The following is a 19,821-nucleotide window of genomic DNA, read 5'->3' on the forward strand; positions in this document are numbered from 1 at the left end:
TCTTCACATTTCTTTGTTTTAGCACTGGCACTACCAATGAGTCCTTCCATTCATTTGGGAATACTCCGCTCATTAATGAATGATTTATTAACTTTGTTAAGAAAGGCCCAAGCACATTCCAGTTGTCCAAAATGATCTTTGGGCTCACATTATTCCAATCCTTTTTGTTCTTAAGTTTTTTACAAATTGCCTTTAGTTCGCAAGTTTGTATTTCTTTAAAATGAAAGGTTTCAGGACAATGATCAATATTGTTAATATATATTTCTTTATCAATTGAATGATCTATTAATTCTACGCTCTCAATGAAGTATTTATTGAGCTTATCAGCTATTTCATTTTCATCACTTATTTCTTCGTTTTTATAAATTATAGAGGTTATTTCGTTTACATCTTTGCTAAGTATTAAATTTTTAAGTATTCTCCACATTTCTTTTTGATTTGTTGCGCTATTGATTTTTAGCTTATAGCATTTATTTTTGCCTTTATTATCTCTTGTTTGAATGTTTTACATACACTTTTATAAATTAACCATGAATTGGTATCGTCCATTACTCTTGCAGCTTGGTATGCTCTAATTTTATTTATTTTTAGCTTCTTTAACGTTGAGTTAAACCATTTGTTGCGACTTGAGCTATTTCTAATCGTTCTACTTCTCGTATTAGCTACCACCAAATCTTGTATACACTTTTCCAGAATAACAGTGTTTTCATTTACATCATATGCGTTACTATGTTTTAGGTTTTTGTTTAAAAGCATTCTATTAAATTCACGCTGGTTGTAGTGGAATTGTTCAATTACTTTGTGCTTTGGTTTTATTACACTTTCGCGAGTAGGTTTTTCTATAACTATCGACTCATGATCTGATATTTTTAGAGAATTTTGCACTGTTACTCTCAGATTGTGTATATTCGTTAAAACATAATCAATCAAGGTTTTAGAGTTTCTAGTTATTTTAGTACTCTCGTTCATTTTCTGCATTATACCGTTATCATTTGTTATTTTTTCTAATTCTCGCTTGTATAAACTATCTTTCGACCAGTCAATGTTAAAGTCGCCTGCTATTATAAAATCTTTACTTATTTCCGTTATTGTTTCCAGTTTATCTTGAAATGTGTTGCAAAATTCACGTTCCGAGCTATTTGGTGATCTATAAAGCCCCATGATGTACAGCTCGTTGTTATCAACGATGCATTGTATTGTTAATGTCCATATTTTCATATCACTAACTAGACAGTCTACAATATTCGCTTTAATTTCTATATGCGTGTATATAATCACGCCACCTGTTCTTCGAGAGCTTGATACACACTGAAAACTATTGAAATTTTGTAGTTTTATTTCACTAAGTTATAGGTCTTCAGTTACATGAGTTTCCGATAGAATTATTATATCGTATTGATGCTCTTCTATAATGTGCTCTAACTCCGCTTTATTATTTATAAGTTCTTGTATATTTGCATAAAAAAGTTTTATTGACTTTGATTGCTAGTAACCATTTTTTCTCCTTTTAGCTTCCAGTCTATTCACATATCCACTTCGATATTTAGTCTTTCTTTCGCACGTATGCAGTTAATACATTTATTTGTTAATTCTCGGTTGCAATCCCTTGAACTATGTTTTTCTAAACATTTCACACAGATTTCTTCATTTTTGGTGGAATCCTCTACATTTATAGCACTGTTGTACCTCAAGGCCATCAAAAACTCTACATTTTTCCCAACCTATATTTACTTTTTCGGCGGCGATAGTCTTTTGGAACGTTTCCAGATCTGCTTCGATTAATGCATTGTAGTATATTACATTGAGTTTTTTTGTTTCATACTGTTTTAAAATTTTCAGATTTCCGTCCGCAATGTAAGTATTTTGTTTTTTTAACATTCAATTATTTTTTCATCTGAATGTTTAAAGTTCATCCTCGATATTACAAATCTATGAGACATAACTTTGGGTATTTTTACTTCATATTTTTCACCAATACGGTCCTCGATTGCACATTTTATTTTATTTCTTTCCGTGTCGTTTTCACTTTCGATTAATATCACACCATTTGCTCTAGACTGTACATTGCTTATTTTCAGTTCTTTTGGATCAACTTTTTCATTTAAATCGGGTTTTGTTTGCTGTTTTGTTTGTTTAATTGCTGTTTTGTTTTGATTTAGGCTTTATTATTAAAGGCACTTCTTTTCTAATATCTGGAATCACTCTCTTATCTTTTTTTAGTACTTCAGCAAATGACATTTGTTTGTTAGCGGCCTTCGTTTTACCGACTAACTCTTTTATTTCTTTTTGTGCTTTCTTATTTTCTTCGCTACAATTTTTAATTTCACTGCAAATTTTCTCATTGTCTTTCTTAAATATCTCCGCTACATCTCTTATTTTCTTTACTTCACTTATATTTACTACACATTTTTCTTGCACCTTTTGCATTTCTTTTATTCTCTCGCTAAATTTAATTTCAATCGCCTCTAATAATTTTTTTATTTCATACTCGTTATGTTTAAGCGCCAATTCGAATTCACCTTTGTACTCTTCTAATAGGGCACCATTTTTGTTTATCACTGCTTGCATATTTCGCATTGCAGAATCTATATTATGCATATTCATCTAGGCCACAACACTTCGTTTTTAGGTGAAAAATCTTCCCGCAAACACCATCGCACCGTATTCCAGTTTCTCTGTTAATTGCTAATTTGCACTTTTCACACGACATTTTTATTTTTGAGCTTTCGTGTATATTTGAATTAAAAAACAATTCATTGCTCGCTCGCACATATTATAGTGTCTAAGTAAAATCAAAATATTGTTTTACTACTGCACATAAACCATTAAATGCAGTTTATTTACAAATATCACACGGAGCTAGTTAGATACACGTCCGAACTCGTTGAAATCACAATACGTATGGACGTCCAAAATTCTGCTCGGGAAAAGTTAACTAAAATAATAGTAAAACGCTCCTAAAAAATGTTGAATATCGCTGCAATTGTGAGATAAGTATTTTATAATAATTTTGCTAAAAATAAAGTGAAACTATTTTATATTTAAACAATTTTAATCTATATTATTAATTTAAAAGTGCTCAAAATAAAAATAATTAAACCACAAACGCGGATAAACAAACGGGAAAGAGAAAAAGAGAAAAATTATGGGTGTGTGTGCTAAATGCAATGGTAGTATCAGAGGGGAAAGTGGTATACCGGGCGAAGGTGTGTGTGGTAAAATATACCATGATAGCGTTCAATGCTCAGGAGTTGATAAATACAGCTCAAAAATTATTGGCGAGAAAAACAATATGGTTCGGTTTATGTGTGATGAATGTGTAACATATATTCAAAACGTTGACTTGGTGTTACAAGAGATGCAGGTTAATGTGAAAAAAATAACTCAATTCTAAGTGAGTATAAGCTTGAGTTTGAAAGTGTAATGAAAACAAGCCAAAATGAAATAAAAGCTCTATTGGAAGCAGTTTAGATTCGTTACACTCAACGTGCTGCGATGATAGAAAAATCGCAAAAGCAATTTGAAAAGAAAATAGGAGAAATGAAAAGTTTATATTCCATGGTTGAAGAGATAAAAAATAAAACTGATTTAATTGGCAAAGGCAGTGAAAAGGTACAGAATATGGTTGAAGAAGTTATAAAGCAGGCAGAGTTAATTGGTAAAGACAATGAAAAAGTGCATACTGAAATAAAAAAAATAAACAGCAATAATAATGAAAAGAGAGTGTCATTCAAATGTCATATGCAGAAACTATTAAAAACAATATAAAGAAAAAGGCATTGCCAGAGTTAAAAAACGATGTTGCAATAGTTGCGAAACCCAAAGTAAAGCAAGCGATTGAAAAAACGAAAATAGAACTGAACAGCAAAGTTGATCCCAAAGATTTGAATATTTCGAAAATTGTATCAAAAAATAATGGTGTAATGGTGATTCATAGTCAAAATAATGATGAACGCAAAAAAATCAAAGATGCCTTTGAAAAAAACATTGGCAAGGAATATGAAATAAAAGTGCCAAATTCAATTCGTTCAAGCTTTTTAATTGCAGGAATGAATTTTAAATACGAAAACAGCGATTTAATAGAATCAATAAAGAAGCAAAATAATAACCTGATCCAAGGCTCATTAAAAGTATTGAAGCAGTTTGAAAGACATCGAGGCAACATAAAGGTGTATAATGCAATCATCGAAATAGATAAAGAGGATTTTACAAAGGTTCTTGCCGCAGAGCGAATAAATATCGGGTGGGATAGATGTAAAGTCTTCGATGCTATTAATGTACTAATGTGCTACAAATGCAAAGGATTTAATCATAAATCAGCCGACTGTAAAAACGAAGAAGCTTGCCACAAATGCCACGGAAAACACAACGATAAAACATGTGAAGAAAATCCAATTAACAAGTGTCTAAATTGCATAAAAGCGAACACAAACTTAAACCTAGCTTTAGACATAAATCATGATACATTTGACAGGCACTGTCACTGCTACAATAATAAACTAGAGATAAAAAATCAAAAATTAGGATATTAGCAACTAAATGAAGATGCAGAAAGCTCATAAAAAATATATAATGACAAATTCAAGAAACCCAAAAATAAACTAAAATGTATATATATTAACACAAATAGTATCACAGCTAACAAAAATGAAGTTGAAATAATGATCGAGGAAGAAAATCCAGATATTGTACTTTGTGCAGAAACACATACTACGGAGGATGTATGTATATGACTCGGAACTGGAGATTGCTGGGTTACAGGACTGGAGTTGGCTAGCCAAAAGACGGAAGTGGTATTAGTAAGCTCCAAACGGTCGGCGAACGAGTTAGTCTTAACTGTCGGGGATCATCAAATCACCTCAAAGGATTCCTTAAAATACTTAGGAGTGCACATTGACTCTAAGTTAACTTTCAAAGAGCACTTCAGAGCGGTGGGGGAGAAAATTACCAAAGTTAATGGATCACTTATGCGAATAATGCCTAACATTGGTGGTCCGAGCGAAGCTATACGTCAGCTATTGTCCACAGTAACCAGCTCAATAATACTATACGCAGCACCAGTGTGGTATGGATCTAAACAGACCCATCAAAAATATATATTAGCAGCGTACCGACTTGCTTCTTTAAGAATAGCAAGTGCTTATCGGACGGTGTCCGACGACGCGATCCTGGTTCTAACCCGGAAAATCCCAGTGGACTTACTGGCAAGCGAAATGGCCGATCTGTATAACACTAATATCGAGCGACCATCTGAAGAAGACAAGAAAAGAGCAAGGACACAAACAATAGCTAAGTGGCAAGAACGGTGGGAGGCCTCGAGTAAAGGGCGTTGGACTTTCACACTAGTTTGGAACGTAGCTCAATGGAATGAGCGGAAGCACGGCGAACTGAACTACCATCTCACGCAGATAATGAGTGGACATGGCGGTTTCAAAGAGTATTTATGGAAGCGTAGGATAGAGGAAGATCCTCATTGCCCAATGTGTACCACAGAGTTAGAAAACGCAGAACACGTCATGTTCTACTGCCCCCGTTTCCACGAAGAAAGACTCACCTTGCATGGAGTCTTTGGGGAGGAACCTACCACGAGAAATTTAGTTTCACATATGTGCAACAGGAAAGAATGCTGGACTGTAGTGAGCAAAATGGCATTTATAGTAATGACACGCATGATGGATGCTGAGAGGGAGCGCAGAGAAATGCGCATGCGAAGCAGTGGCGATTAAATGGACACTCAGAGCAAATAGCGGGAACCTGGACGCAGGGACAACAGTAGGCTCTTAAAAAATGAGAAATATGGAACGCCACCCTGAAGTAATGCGAAAGTGGTGCCGGGGTGGGCGACGGTTCCAGAACGGGGCTGTTTTTTAGTCTACGGACACACGGTTGCTGCGACGGCAGTAATTATGGTGCATTAGGCATTTTTCAGCCTCCCCGCAAAAAAAAAAAAAAAAAAAAGATTGCTGGGTTCAATCATATTAGATGCGATTCACATAGTCGTCACACCGGTGGTGTCTTAACCTATATTCATAAGAAAATTGATTTCAAAGTTATATTCAATAGGAGCATAGGTAATAATATATGGTGTATTGTGTTTGAAACAATACGATGTATAACTAAGTGGAGTGTTTGTAATTTATGTATTTATTTATTTATTTGAGTCTTTGAATTTTTAGATTCTTACAGACTATGTTATGCAAATTTTTACATTAACTTAATCCTAAGAAAAATAAGATCTTAGATTGTTAATTAAGGCAGCGTAAGGAAAAGTATAGTCAGCACCTGAGGAGTTAAAAAACATATTCAGATCAGCACAAGCCCTGGAAATGGGAGCATTTATACCATAAATAGTTCTAGAAAACCCAATTTTTAAAGGTTCAAACTGTCGGAGGTTTCTGCATGGTACATTAAACTGAATTTTATCAAGAAGTGATGGACAATCAACGGTCCCTGAAATTATGCCAATGACAAATGAGCAAGATAGAATGGATTGTCTATTTGCAAGCGTGTTTAGATCAATTAAAAGGCATCGAGATTCATATGAAGGCATTGGCTCAGAGAAATTTAAAGATCGAAGAGCAAATCGTAAAAAGAACTTTCTGAACACGCTCAAGCCGATTAGAGATGCCAATTTGGTAGGGTCTCCATATGACAGCCGCATACTCCAACTTCGACCTGACAAAGGCACAATATAGTGACTTCATAGTGTAGGGACTGGTGAATGCGGAACAATTACGTCGTATGAACGCAAACATTGCGTAAGATCGAGTTATGACATAATTAAATGCGTAGAGAAATTAAATTTAGTGTCAAAATACACCCCTAGGTCTTTGATTTCTTTAACAGATTGCAATGTATAGCCAGCGATACTATAGCAAGTACGAAGGGTATTAACTGATTTTGAAAAAGTCACATGAAAGCATTTTTTAATGTTTAACGATAAACGATTTAAACTACACCAGTTTTCGACATTATTAAGGTCTGATTGCAGACGTTCAGAGTCACCATAACTATTTATAACAGCATCATCCGCATACAGCAGATATTCCGCAAAAGAGAAGCATGAGCCAATGTCGTTTATAAAAAGTATAAACAAGAGAGGTCCTAGAATGCTACCTTGTGGGACTCCTGAGGATGCAATGAAGGGACGGGATGTGGTATTATCAACATCTACGACACAGCGCCTGTTGGATAAGTAAGACTTAATCCACATCAAAAAAGTTAGAGTGAAACCCCAAAGCAGCCAGCTTCAATAAAAGTATTCTGTGAGAAACTTTGTCGAGTATTCACTAAACACTGTTAAGTTGCTTACAGTTGAGCGATTTGGCACGAAACCGTGTTGGTTGATAGTGATTAAACTTTTAACCGCAAAATACAATTTGTCAGTGACAATAATTTCAAAAAGTTTGGACACCGAAGATAGCTTCGAAATCGGTCTATAATTGCGAACATCGTTTCATTGCCGCTCTTAAATATAGTTGAAACCGTTGTCAATTTCCAGTCATCCACAAAAAGACCAGCGGCCAGAGAATTATTGAAAATGATTGTGAGTGGCATTGCCAAACACAGACAGCTTTTTAGCAAAATGACCGAGAGGCCATCAGAGTCAGTCTTAGTTGACGGCTTAAGTTTCTTTATGCCGTGTATAACATCCGAAAGATATACACGCAGAGACCCGAAGTTAATAGAAAAATCCTTCGTGGAAGGAAAACTTGAATCAGAGAGCAAACCGGATTCAAAGTTGGAGCAAAAAAAATCAGCAAATAAATTAGCGGAATCTACAGCACTATTAGCAAATGTGCTATCGTAGAATACATTATTTGGAACTGCCGAAGAAGCCTTTTTAGATTTTATGAAGCCCCAAAAAGCCTTCGAGTTAGAAACTATATTTTTCTCAAAACTTAAAATGTAGTTTCTATACAGAAACTTATTCAAACAGTTGAACTCCTTCAAATAGTATTGAAATTTAGAGTGGTGTACTGGATTCCCAGTTTTTTTGTACAGCTTCCCAAATTTGTTTTTTAGATTGCTCAAATGCATTGACCGCTTGGAATGCCAGGGTGTCTTGTATGGTTTCATTTTTAAAATAGGAACATGCTGCAAGCACATCTCATAAACCTTATTTTTAAAAGATGAATAACATGATGTTACATCTTTGCCACAGAAAGCATCGCACCAATCAATGCTTGACAAAATTTCATTTAAAGTAGATAGGTCACAAGCGCTATAGTTAAATTTTATACCAGCCTCAGGAGCAAAGTCGGCAAATTCATAAAATTCCAACTCCAGAGAAAGAGGAACGTGATGTTTATCGGCTTGCGAGATTGGTGTGATGCATTCCGACAAAGTGTAATGAATATTATTAGAAATGAATACTAAATCAAGAATTCTATTTAAACAGTTATAGAAATGATTAATTTGAACTAATTCAGTACTTAAAATATTATCTATAAGCTGAATTTCGGCTGAAGAGTTGACATTAGTGGCCATAAGTGCACCCGTGCTATCAATTCGGGACCAATTCAAATGGCATAAATTAAAATCCCCGAACCACACAAAGATGGTTTTCACCAACAATATTTGATGCTAATGAAACAACATTGTCAGCATGTGCAAAGTATAAACCATCTGCACTATCCGGTGGAATATACGAGGCGCATACATACAATATATCAGACGAACCATGCACACGTACGCAAAGCTGGTCAATGATTGTGTCCGCGTTGGTAAGTGTTACCAATGCGGCGCGGAATTTCCTCCGAACAGCAATAAGAACGCCACCACCTCGGAGGCAACCAGTTTTAACAGGATCACGGTCTTTACGAAAAACGTCATAAAGATTAGGATTAAAAATTTCGCTATCAAAGAAGTTATCATTCAGCCAAGATTCAACAAACACGAATATATCATAATCTAGGTCAGAGCTATACTTATATACAGCCGAATATAAGGCCAGACATATTTTGAAAATATATTTTTAAGCATTTTTTAACCGAATTTGATACAGCTACATTATGAGGAGGCCTCCTGGTTCGCACGAAAGGAACGAAAAGGTCGTACTGTGACATTAGCTGGCCAGAGTTCTGATTTTAAAACAGTGTCAGAAACTGCAACAGGAACGCCAAGCTTGAAATTAACCCATTTAAGGGTTTTTGGCTCAACGCCTTTTTTGACCAATTTGTAGCAAGTTAGTTGACTTTTATCAAGAGCAGCATGCAGGGCAACGTAATCTATGAAGTTTTCTTCGGTTGCAGTGTGCAAAAATGATGATAAATGAAACCATTCAATTCGCCTCACGGCGTCACGTCGCACAACATCCAAATCTGAATTTAAGCTTGTACCAACAACAATTTTTTGCATTTGTTTATTTTGCGTGATCGCCTTATTTGACTGAGTGTTCTTCTTCTTATTTTTGTTCCACAGTGATCCACTCAGAATTGCCTTCTGACGTAGATGCTTCCACTGGGATGACGTCAGCAGTATCATTATTATCATAAGCAGATACAAAAACATTGCTATTATTATTGTCAACGTAGCTAATGGTAGCATCAGTTATAGCAGGTTGAGACTGAGCATTCATTAGTAGGGGTGAGATGTTGGCGGATCAAATAGAAGAAACGGGGTTCTGCACAATAAACGATGACGCCCCCACACGTATGGTAGGAAGCTGTCAGAGTTCGCCAGATATCTCAATCGTGAGCACAGAACTCGTAAACTGCGTCAACTGGCAGCCGATGGTAACATTGGCATCCGACCACCTGCCTATACTTATTTCGCTCGAGCGTACCGCCGACTTCATCGTCACCGAAAAACGCACTTTCATAAACTTCAAAAAAGGAAAGTGGGAAGAATATAAATCTTTTACAGACAACCGCTTTGCTACCCTCCCTATCCCGACTGATGCCCGCCAAGGGTAGCGTGCCTTCCGTAAGGTCATTGAATCCGTCTCGGCACGTTTCCAAGGAGAATTAAACAAGGGGTGCCACAGGGTGGTGTCGTATCCCCACTTTTGTTTAATTTCTACATATCTAAGCTACCTTCACCACCGGAAGGAGTCACAACCGTTTCCTACGCCGATGACTGCACAATAATGGCCACAGGCCCAGGCCCAAAGATCGATGAGCTATGCAATAAAATAAACGGCTACCTCCCTGATCTCTCCAGTTTTTTCGCCTCGCGAAACCTGCATTATCACCGACTAAATCTTCCGCGACCTTATTTACAAGATGGACGTCCCAAATGTCGACCATTTTGAACATCCACGTCGATGGCACTACGCTACCGACTGTCCTACACCCCAAAATCTTCGGTGTGACGTTTGATCAGGATCTACATTTTGGTGAGCACGCAGCCGCAATTGTTCCGAGAATTCAGAGCCGTAACAAAATCCTCAAATCCCTCGCTGGCAGTAACTGGGGAAAAGATAAAGAAACGCTCATGACTACATACAAAGCAATTAGCCAGCCGATTACGTGCTACGCGTCACCCATATGGTCGCCAAGCCTAGAAATTACCCACTGGAAGCTACAGGCCTGCCAAAATACTGCTCTCAGAATTGCCACGGGCTGTCTTCTTATGTCCCCAGAACACCATCTGCATAATGAGGAGAGAATACTCCCCATCAGGGAGAGAAATGAGATGCTGACCAAACAGTTCCTGTTGAATACCCAGAAACCCCCCAGTGCGTTAGGGTTTGAATATACCCGCGGTAGGTATGCCTGTCGTAAGAGGCGACTAAAATAACAGATTGAAGGGGCCGTGTAGCGCAACCCTTCAGGTTGCCAGCGCAATATATAGCTTCTCCAAACCCAATAATCAACCTCACATATCCGGGGCGAATCCCGTTTCACTAACAGACGAGGCTCTGGCGACCCCAAGCCCTGGAACTTGGGGGTGGGGAGGGAGGGAATGGCCTGAAGGTTTAATGTGGCCACATAAATCGTTCCCGAGATGGTCGGGCTAGCACCTTAATGGTGCTATGGTACCGGAGCGTACCGGATCTGTATCCGGCAAAGGACCATCACATTGATAACACTCTCCAAAGCCTTCGGGGAGCAACCTTATCGCTACAACAACAACAACAATACCCAGAAACCTGAGCATCCTAACAGACATCTGATTGATGAACCAGCACCGCCTAGGGGCTTAAGGAGTCATATCCGTAAGCATTTTGAGGAAATACGGCACCTGAGAGCCCAGCCGTATGAAGCAAAAAAACACAAGCAGGTCCTTGGTGAACTCCATAAACAGGCGTCGGACCTTTATGCCGAGAATTGCCCGGTGAATCCAGTACTTAAAGAAAAGTATCCAAAACTCGCGGAAGAGGAACGCATACTCCCCAGGGAAACGCGTGTCACTATTGCTCAACTTCGTTCTGGATACTGTAACAGGTTAAACTCTTACCTATCCAGAATCAACCCCCACATACAAAATGTATGCCCCGATTGCAATGTGTCCCCACATGACACCAACCATCTCTTTAATTGTAATGTGGAACCAACGCCTCTAACACCCCTTTCCTTATGGCCCACCCCTGTTGAAACGGCAAGTTTCCTTGGACTCCCGTTAGAGGATATTGATGACAATTTGTGATCGGTCGCGGCTGTTAGGTGGGGCGAAGCATTGCTACAACAACAACAACAACAGCAAGGAGCCACAAAAGATTTATAAAAGTTACGTGGACGTCGAGTTTTGGGATCAAGCCCAGAACAACCTGTCCGATGCAACCATCCCTTACACGAGACACACTGAACAGAGTACGACAGTCCTAAAAAGACCCTTTTCCGGCAGATGCAGCAAAACCATTTCTCAGGACCGGGGTCAGGAGACGGACTCGGATTGGATTCGATACCTTCCAAGCAAGAGAAGATGGAGCAGTCCTGCTGCAAGGAGCTGCTGGGAGGATGACAATTTGTGGGAGCGACGCAACAAATTAAATGGGGTTACACTGAAATGACAGTCCTTGGTCGGGAAAAATCCCGAGTCGCTCCGGTACATAGAACCGACTGCCCGCGCACGGATTGGACTGGAACACAATACCTCCTGTCGCAGCTGCAAGCGTCCGGAGGCAGAGGAAACGGTTGAGCATCTGCTGTACGAATGCCCAGCACACTGTCGAAGCAGAATAAAGTTTCTTGGAAAGCCCTTTTTCGAAAGCCTCCCAGAACTCAAGGATGCGCGGGAGAGCTTCTCAAATTCATAAACTCCACGGGATGGACATACGGGGACGGGTTTTTCCCTGAGGCGCGTGAAAATGTACATTAGTATTCTTAAAACACCCTTCTCATTGATTAACTCCAACCAACCAAACCAACCAACCCATGGGAATGCCGATGCAATGTCACGAAGACCATGTAATTTGCAATGCAAACACTGTTCGAAAGCTGAGGCTAAGGAAGACATAGATGTCCGGCTTATGACTATAATGTGTTCGGATAAATGGGACATGGAACAACTAAGGAAGTGTTAGCTAGAAGATACAGATCTGTCACATATTATGCGTGGCCTCGAACGAAACGAAGAACCAAATAAAGAAAAGGATGTGAGAAGAGAGTCCTTTGCGAAGTCATATTGTGCACAGTGTAACAGTTTAGAATTGATATCCGGTTGGGAGAGTGCGTTCCTCCTCTGCTAGTTCTGGGTATTGGTCTTTGAATACAGGATTCACCAATTCCTGGCATAGAGGTCCGACGCGTGTTTGTGGATTTCACTGAGGGCCTGCTTGTTATTTTTAGCTTCATACGGCTGTGTCCTCAGGTGCCGTATCTCCTCATAATGCTTAAGGATGCGACCCCTTAAGCTCCGTGGCGGTGTAGCCTCATCAATGAGATGTCAGTTGGGATACCCAGGTTTCTGGGTATTTAACAGAAACTGTTTGGTGTGCATTTCATTTGTATATCATCTAACGGGAGTCCAAGAAAACTTGTTGTTTCAACAATTGTGCTCCTAAACCGGGGTTGGATCTATGGTATCTCTTGACAGATCCAAAATTTTTTACCCTCGTTTTTGCATTCGTGATTCTGGATCAAAATCGCGTCTTTGGATACCCATTTTTGGATGTGTATTAAGAGTGTCACGCTGTCGTATAGACATATAAAAAAATATATAAAAAATCGCACGATTTTTACCCCCTACCCTCCTTCCAGGACTGTTAAGGTATGGTCAACAACAAACATAAATAATGGTTGCAGCGCAAGTTGACAAGCAATACATAGCCAACACTTACTGAAAGTTTTCGATTACGTACACATATACTTACTTTTTTGTCATTAATGCAAATATCATCGCGTTCATTTATTTCGGCTTTTATTGCCCATTCTCGGAAAAGAGCTCTGGTTAAAATATTTAAATTGTAATTTCTGTTATAACGTTCACGTGTAGTCAAAAATGTACAGTTTAAATTGCCCCTATCATGGTACACAGCTCCACCACCACTGTTACGGCGCGCTACTGTTACACTTTCAGAGCCTACTCTTGATATATTCGCTTCCATAAACGGATTTTGATGACGACCTATTACAATACATGGATCATTTACCCAGAGCAATAATACGTGGTGTGTCCGGAAATCAAAATATCTATACAGCCAATCTTCAAGCGCTAAATTCGTAAATATATCATTGGATTGTGATATGAAAACAGACTTTTTTATATCTGCACTAGAAATCTTTCCAACTTCGGGATAGATTTTCTTTTCTTGTTTAGTTACAAAGGCTGATGGTGGTAATCCTCTGTTTTCTGGTGCACCTTTTGGTGTCTTACAACTCGTATGAAAATAAGAAGCAGACATTTTAAAACACTTTTCGTTGTATATATGAGGACATTTTGGTATAGCTCGTTTGAAAACTTTAGTGATTATTGCATTCATTTTGTTCTTAATTTTCCGCAAGTCTGAATCTAATTAAACTTATATATTTTTGTTGGCTTTAATTGCGCGGCGTTCAAAAGTTGATTTATAGATCCTGCAGACGAATTTAGATATAGCTTTTCTCCTTATGTTAAATATAAGTGCCAAAAACAAAGCTATAAATTTTTAGCATATATGTATATCCATATATAATATAAAGCGATCGCACTAATTTGCTCTTTAGCGATCTTCAGATGGTCCAAAATTTTTATCAGCCGAGTTTGCTGCAGTGACCGAGATCAAATACTTGTGTAACGCAATAGTTTGATGTAACCACTTCCAAGTCTGATGGAGTGCGCTTATCCGTAAACAAAGCCCCAAACAATCCTTGCTATAGTTTTTATTCATTCCTTCAAATCCCTCACACTAAGGGTAACCAATTTTTTTAGGCTAGTACCTTTGCAAAGTTACTCGTCCACGTTACGTTGAAGAGAAAATAATATCGACACATCGATAAATCGGATAGAGAAGGGAGAGGTTCTGACTGTTGATTATTGCTACCTGCGGGTTAATTCCCTAACTGTGAAAAACTGAAAAATGTACATTTAATGAAAACACATTTGCACACAAATTTTACATTTTAAATTTTCATGCGATTCTATAAAGTATTGTGCACATTGTTATTGCTGAATGAGTGCTGAATGTAAAAGTCATATATCAGCGAGAAAATTTGTATCATACGCCATGAAAAAAAAAATTATTCTGCAAATTTTGAAGGTCACAATAGTGTACACTGACTGTCAAGAAAAATCACGAACTTTTGGTAATAGTCTAGTTGAGGGGTCGACAGCTAATACGCTACGGCTCGTTTTGACATCAGTATTAATAATCCGAAGGCGGAAAATAAAAATTTTAACTCGTTCAAAAGATATTAACGAAAAACCGAAAAAATACCCGCGGGTACATCCAAAACCGGGGGTGGGATCCACAGTATTTTTGCGTAGAACACCTGTCTTAGTTAGCGGCCTTTGGCCGCGCTTATAAAAAATATCCCTGTGCTACGCCATTCCAAGTGTGGTTACCGCCACTGTGATGCACAATTTTTTTTGTGGGTACAAACACAACAACAACCACATGAAAATCGCCAACTTCAACTGCAAATATCTCCGGACATAGATAAAATATTTCTTTTCCGCCATCGGATTAATGTTCTCGAGATTAATACGGGTCTTTTAACACCTCTCTCGATATTTTTGGTAGTGTATTAGCAGTCGAACCCTCAACTAGACTATTACCGAAGTTTTTATCAGTGAGTTTTCTTGTTCACAATTTTGTTTTACAGAATCAAAATTTCAAAGTTTGCAAAATTTGTTGTGTACACTTTAAAACTCACAGATAGTGAATTGACCCCCTGTTGGTGGCATTGAACTGCGAACTCCCCCGTCGGGGGAGGTTTTAATAGACGCGTTTTTGCCTCGCTTCCAATAATTCGAATACCTTTTCGCCTTTGGACTATTGATAACAGGACAAAACGCGTCTTTTCATTTCTCTTTCCACATTTTTGGACGGTTTATTGCAGTCGACCTCGGTTTCAAACTGTTTTTCGCGGAGAACTTTTGAGCGGGTAGAAAAACTTCGAAACCGTGTTTGTATTCTTAATACTGGAATAACTACGCGTCCTCAGATACTCCAATCGAAGACTTTTGTATAATTTTCTGTATGACCCATATAGGTGTACTACATTTTCAAACTAAATTCGTTCAAAAAAATTTACCATCACAGCAACCCATATCTGATATTCCACTCCGCTTTTTGTTTCCCTGTGTCGCTTTCCACGACAGCAACCCCGGTAATTTTGATACTTTGTTCAGTGTCAAACGAATGTTCCACGTAGGTTTCACTGAGTTCCACAATAGTTTGACACTGAATGAAGTGTCAAACTGCAGTGTGTTAGAAAGAGAAAGGAATTGTTTCCTTCTCATACATATCATTCTTGTAAACCTGTACTATGAAAGTGACAGTGTCATCTTTATTAATTATTCCGTGAAAACATTGCAACGAAGAAAAAATATAATTGTGGTAATAGATTTCTTACAAGCTCTCGCTTAACCTGGTGTGTAAAAAGAAAAAAATCTTGTGCTTCGGGCTTTTAAGTTGTGACATGTGTTAGCTGTTTAGGTACTTCTAAATTAACATGGCGCTTTAACTAAAAGCAACCAAGTCCTCTTGCCACCAATTGGAATTTGAAGGTTGGATTTCCAAAACCAAAAAATGTTCACGTTTTACAAGACAGTGCACAACCTAAAGGTACCGTTTTACAAGACGGTGCACCACCTAATTTTTATAAGATTTTTATCGCTTCCCAAGGCCGTTGCTTTTATGTACCGGAGCGACTCGGGATTTTCCCGACCAAGGACTGCCATTTCAGTGTAACTCCATTTAATTTGTTGCGCCCCTCCCACAAATTGTCATCCTCTAAGCAGCTCCCTGCAGCGGGACTGCTCCATATTCTCTTGCTCCGGGAAGGTATCGAACCCAATCCGGGTCCGTGTCCTGACCCCGGTCCTGAGAAATGGTTTTGCTGCATCTGCCGGAAAAGAATGTTTTTAGGACGGTCATACTCTTGTCAGTGTGTCTCGTGTAAGGGATTGCATCGTGCAGGTTGTTCTGGGCTAGATCCCAAAACCAGACGTCCACGTAACTTCTTGTAGCGGCAGCCTGTGGGTTAATGCGATGGTAAGGATGTTCAAACATTTACGCATGTATTTGTGTGCATATACGAGCATAGCTACGTTTACATGCGTTAGTAACTGGTAGGAAGCAAACACTTGGATAGATGTTCGAACACGTATCTTTTAGTATGCGTGAAGTTAGTTCGTGAAAGTTTATATCCGTCTTTTCCCGCCAAAATAGGATTGTATGTATTGGTGTCTTTCGTTCTTGAGTGAAAGTGGTGAGAAAGAAAGGCTTTTGATTTATGGGGTACGACCGCCAAACGATTGCAGAGAATGTCTCAAAAGAAAAGTTGACTTAAGTGAGTGCGGAAGCAAGTTTTAATTATAGATATTTTTTTTGCGAAAAAAACGTTCGCATTTTTTTTTCATAAAACCGTGCTAACGGGTAGTTTAGCGGAATCCCAAGGAGGAACCGGAATTCCATACCCTGCTTGACAACAGCCCCAGGTGAGTCCAGTGAAACCCCTTTCCCCAGTCCATGGTGCGTGTGGACTAATAGTGAAAATAAATTTAAAAAAAAAATGTTAAAAGTGCGAATTAACTTAAATAAATTACATACATACAATCAATAAAATTTAGTGAAATAAATGAAATTATATACAAAGATAAAATTAAGTAAAAAAATAAAATAAAATAATGAAAGTTAAAAATAAAATAAAATTTAAATAAATTAAATAAAATTATAAAATAAAAGAAAATATAAAACTAATTAAAATAACTAAAATTACATACATAAATAAATAAAGCCAGATATTTAATAGAAATCTATTGGATAAGATCAAGTAAAATAATCAAAACCAAATGAATAAATAAAATGACATAAATAGGTAAAATGAAATAAGTAGATAAAAGTCAATAGATATCATAAGTTCACATGCACCCTAAAGTGTCTTTCTCTGCCGCCATGACGCCAGTCCCTAATATTCTTCCTCTTTTCACATCTAGATTGCTGTGCAAAAATTTAAGCTGTCCACCATCACAAGCCAAAAACGCAAAAATAAAGCGGGATAGTATTTATCATCAAGAAGCCTGTCGCATCTGCGCCACCATCAAGAGTCTTAACTCACAAAAAAAAGAGGGGTAGTACTTAATATCAAGGAAGGGGAAGCATACAGACGGTGCCTGGCTATACGTCAAAGGAGTAGAGGGACATCTTGACGCTCCTGTCCTGGCACCGCGATCATAAATAGGAGCATAGCAACAACTAATTGGAGGATAGCTGCAGACGCAACTAATTGGAGGAGAGAGGCAAAAGGGAGCAGTTATTCGCGCGAAGCTGCCGGAATTTATATTTGCTTTTTTATATATATTTCATTTTGATTTTTTTGAGTGATTAGAGATTTTTTTTCCTATTAGTTAATTTTAATCACTATTTAGTTATATTGAATTTGTTTAATTTGAATTTTAAATTTGGCTTTGCTGAGGTTAATTTAGCTCAATTCGAGCTCTTATCCCACTTCTTTGGGGAGTTTTTTTGTACTTTTTTACGAATTTATATTTTCTTAAATTTTTATAATTGTTAACATTTCTACTCTTACGCTTCGTTTTCTTACCCCTCTTCATTTATTTTATATCTTTTCAACATTTCCCTTGTCACTTATCTACCTATTATTTCCTTAGCTTCTTTTCTATCTTTGTACATTTATCTTTTCCGTGTGTCCTGCTTCTTTCTATTAAATACCTAATTTTTAAGCTTTCAGCTTCTCCCTGAGTTTACCACTTTTTCAATTTGTCTTTTTGCATTCAAAGATTGCCATTTTCTTTTCACCTTCCTAACATTTTTTTAACTTTTTGGCGTTGTTTGCTTTTTAGCACGTTTTGCTTTTTTTCGTTTCCAATTAGCGCATTTTTCTTTGTTAGTTTTCACTTCAATTGTTGCTTTCCGTTTTTTTTTTGCGCTTTTATTTCTTCTCACCTAAAGCTATTAGAAATTTTGAGTTCACACATAGTTTTTCGGGAAAGATTTTGTATTTCGCAGCAATAATTTTATTAGTTCATTTTAGTTTTTTTATATTATTTTCTTTTCGTCAGGATTATTGCGAAAAAATAGCCAACTTAGTAACGAGCCTTTGATTCGGACCGCGACCACGGATCCGAATAACATTCCATACTAAGCTATTGGCCCTCATACCTCCCATTGTAGGCTGGAACGCTTTCCAGTATAGGTTTGTAGGTATACGTATATGTACGTTCTTTGCAGCCACGCTCTCTCTCTCTTCGACGCAGGCGCCTCCGTCGCGGGATTGATCGGTAAGTGCTAGAGTTATAAGTTATTAACTATCTACATAAATAGTTTAAATACAAACATACGTATATATCAAATTGTAAACAAACCTGCTGGAAGCCAGCAGAGGCTAAGGAGTTATTGGGATACAGTGGCGGTCCGATAACGACAGCATTATTAGCATTTAGTAATTTTCAATTTTAATTTTTGTACGCTAAACTTTCACATTTTTATTCGGTAATTTTCAAGTTAAGTTTTTGGTGCACTGTCCCATTTTCCTTTTTACGTAAAACCCTTTTCATTTTTATTCAATAGTTTTCAATTTAAAGTTTTTGCTTTTAATTTTCCATTGGTTTTTTTAATTTTCTGTTTTTCATTTTCAATTCTGCTATTAAACAAACTGATCGTTCTGACTTTCGATATCTTGATTTTTTTGAATTACGTAACGTGCTTTTCGCGTCGATCTTACAACCCAGCTTCCACTTCTTTTTCTCTATTATCTTCAATTTAGCAACCTTATCTTCATCAGTTATATTTTTTGTTATACATATAATTAGATAGATTTAGTTTCAAACCATTAGCCTTAAGGAAAATTCGATATCAGCGAAGTTTTGAATTGTTTTGATCATTATTTTAGTATAACTAGTTAATAAAGAGTTTTATAACGTTTTACGAAGAAATTAAAACCATCGTGTTCATTAGTGAAATGGGTTGAGCTTATCTCAGAATGAGCGGCTAAACACTTTAAATTGGTGTGGGTGTTGCACGAGTGCAATATAGGGTACGTGGGTGTGAGGCGACTGTGACAGGCTAGATAGGCTAGGGACATGGGACCGTAACGTACAGACAAATGTCAGGCTAAGGGGGCGTTGCTAAAGTTTCGGAGTCAGTGTAACGCCCAAAGCTGCGTCAAGGTTTTACGCGGAAGGGGAGGGATGACTCCACCTGACACGGACAGACCTTTTCTTCCAGCTTTCCTTTTCTTTCCATGGATTTCAGGCATGAACCTCTCTCTT

General features: G+C 37.7%; 1 protein-coding gene across 3 annotated transcripts in view; it reads right to left on the reverse strand.

The window, feature by feature from the left end:
• Window positions 1-14,012, reverse strand: part of Lipt1 (Lipoyltransferase 1) — a 514,034-nt gene extending 500,022 nt beyond the window's left edge. For all 3 annotated transcript variants that reach the window (XM_067773049.1, XM_067773050.1, XM_067773048.1), the window contains exon 1: window positions 13,259-14,012. In XM_067773049.1, the coding sequence (XP_067629150.1) occupies window positions 13,259-13,867 (609 nt within the window). In that variant the 5' untranslated portion in view covers window positions 13,868-14,012. The remainder of the gene's footprint in view (window positions 1-13,258) is intronic.
• Between the last annotated feature and the right edge of the window lie 5,809 nt (window positions 14,013-19,821).

The sequence above is a fragment of the Eurosta solidaginis genome, chromosome 3 (genome assembly GCF_040869045.1).
Source record: "Eurosta solidaginis isolate ZX-2024a chromosome 3, ASM4086904v1, whole genome shotgun sequence".
NCBI lineage: Eukaryota > Metazoa > Arthropoda > Insecta > Diptera > Tephritidae > Eurosta > Eurosta solidaginis.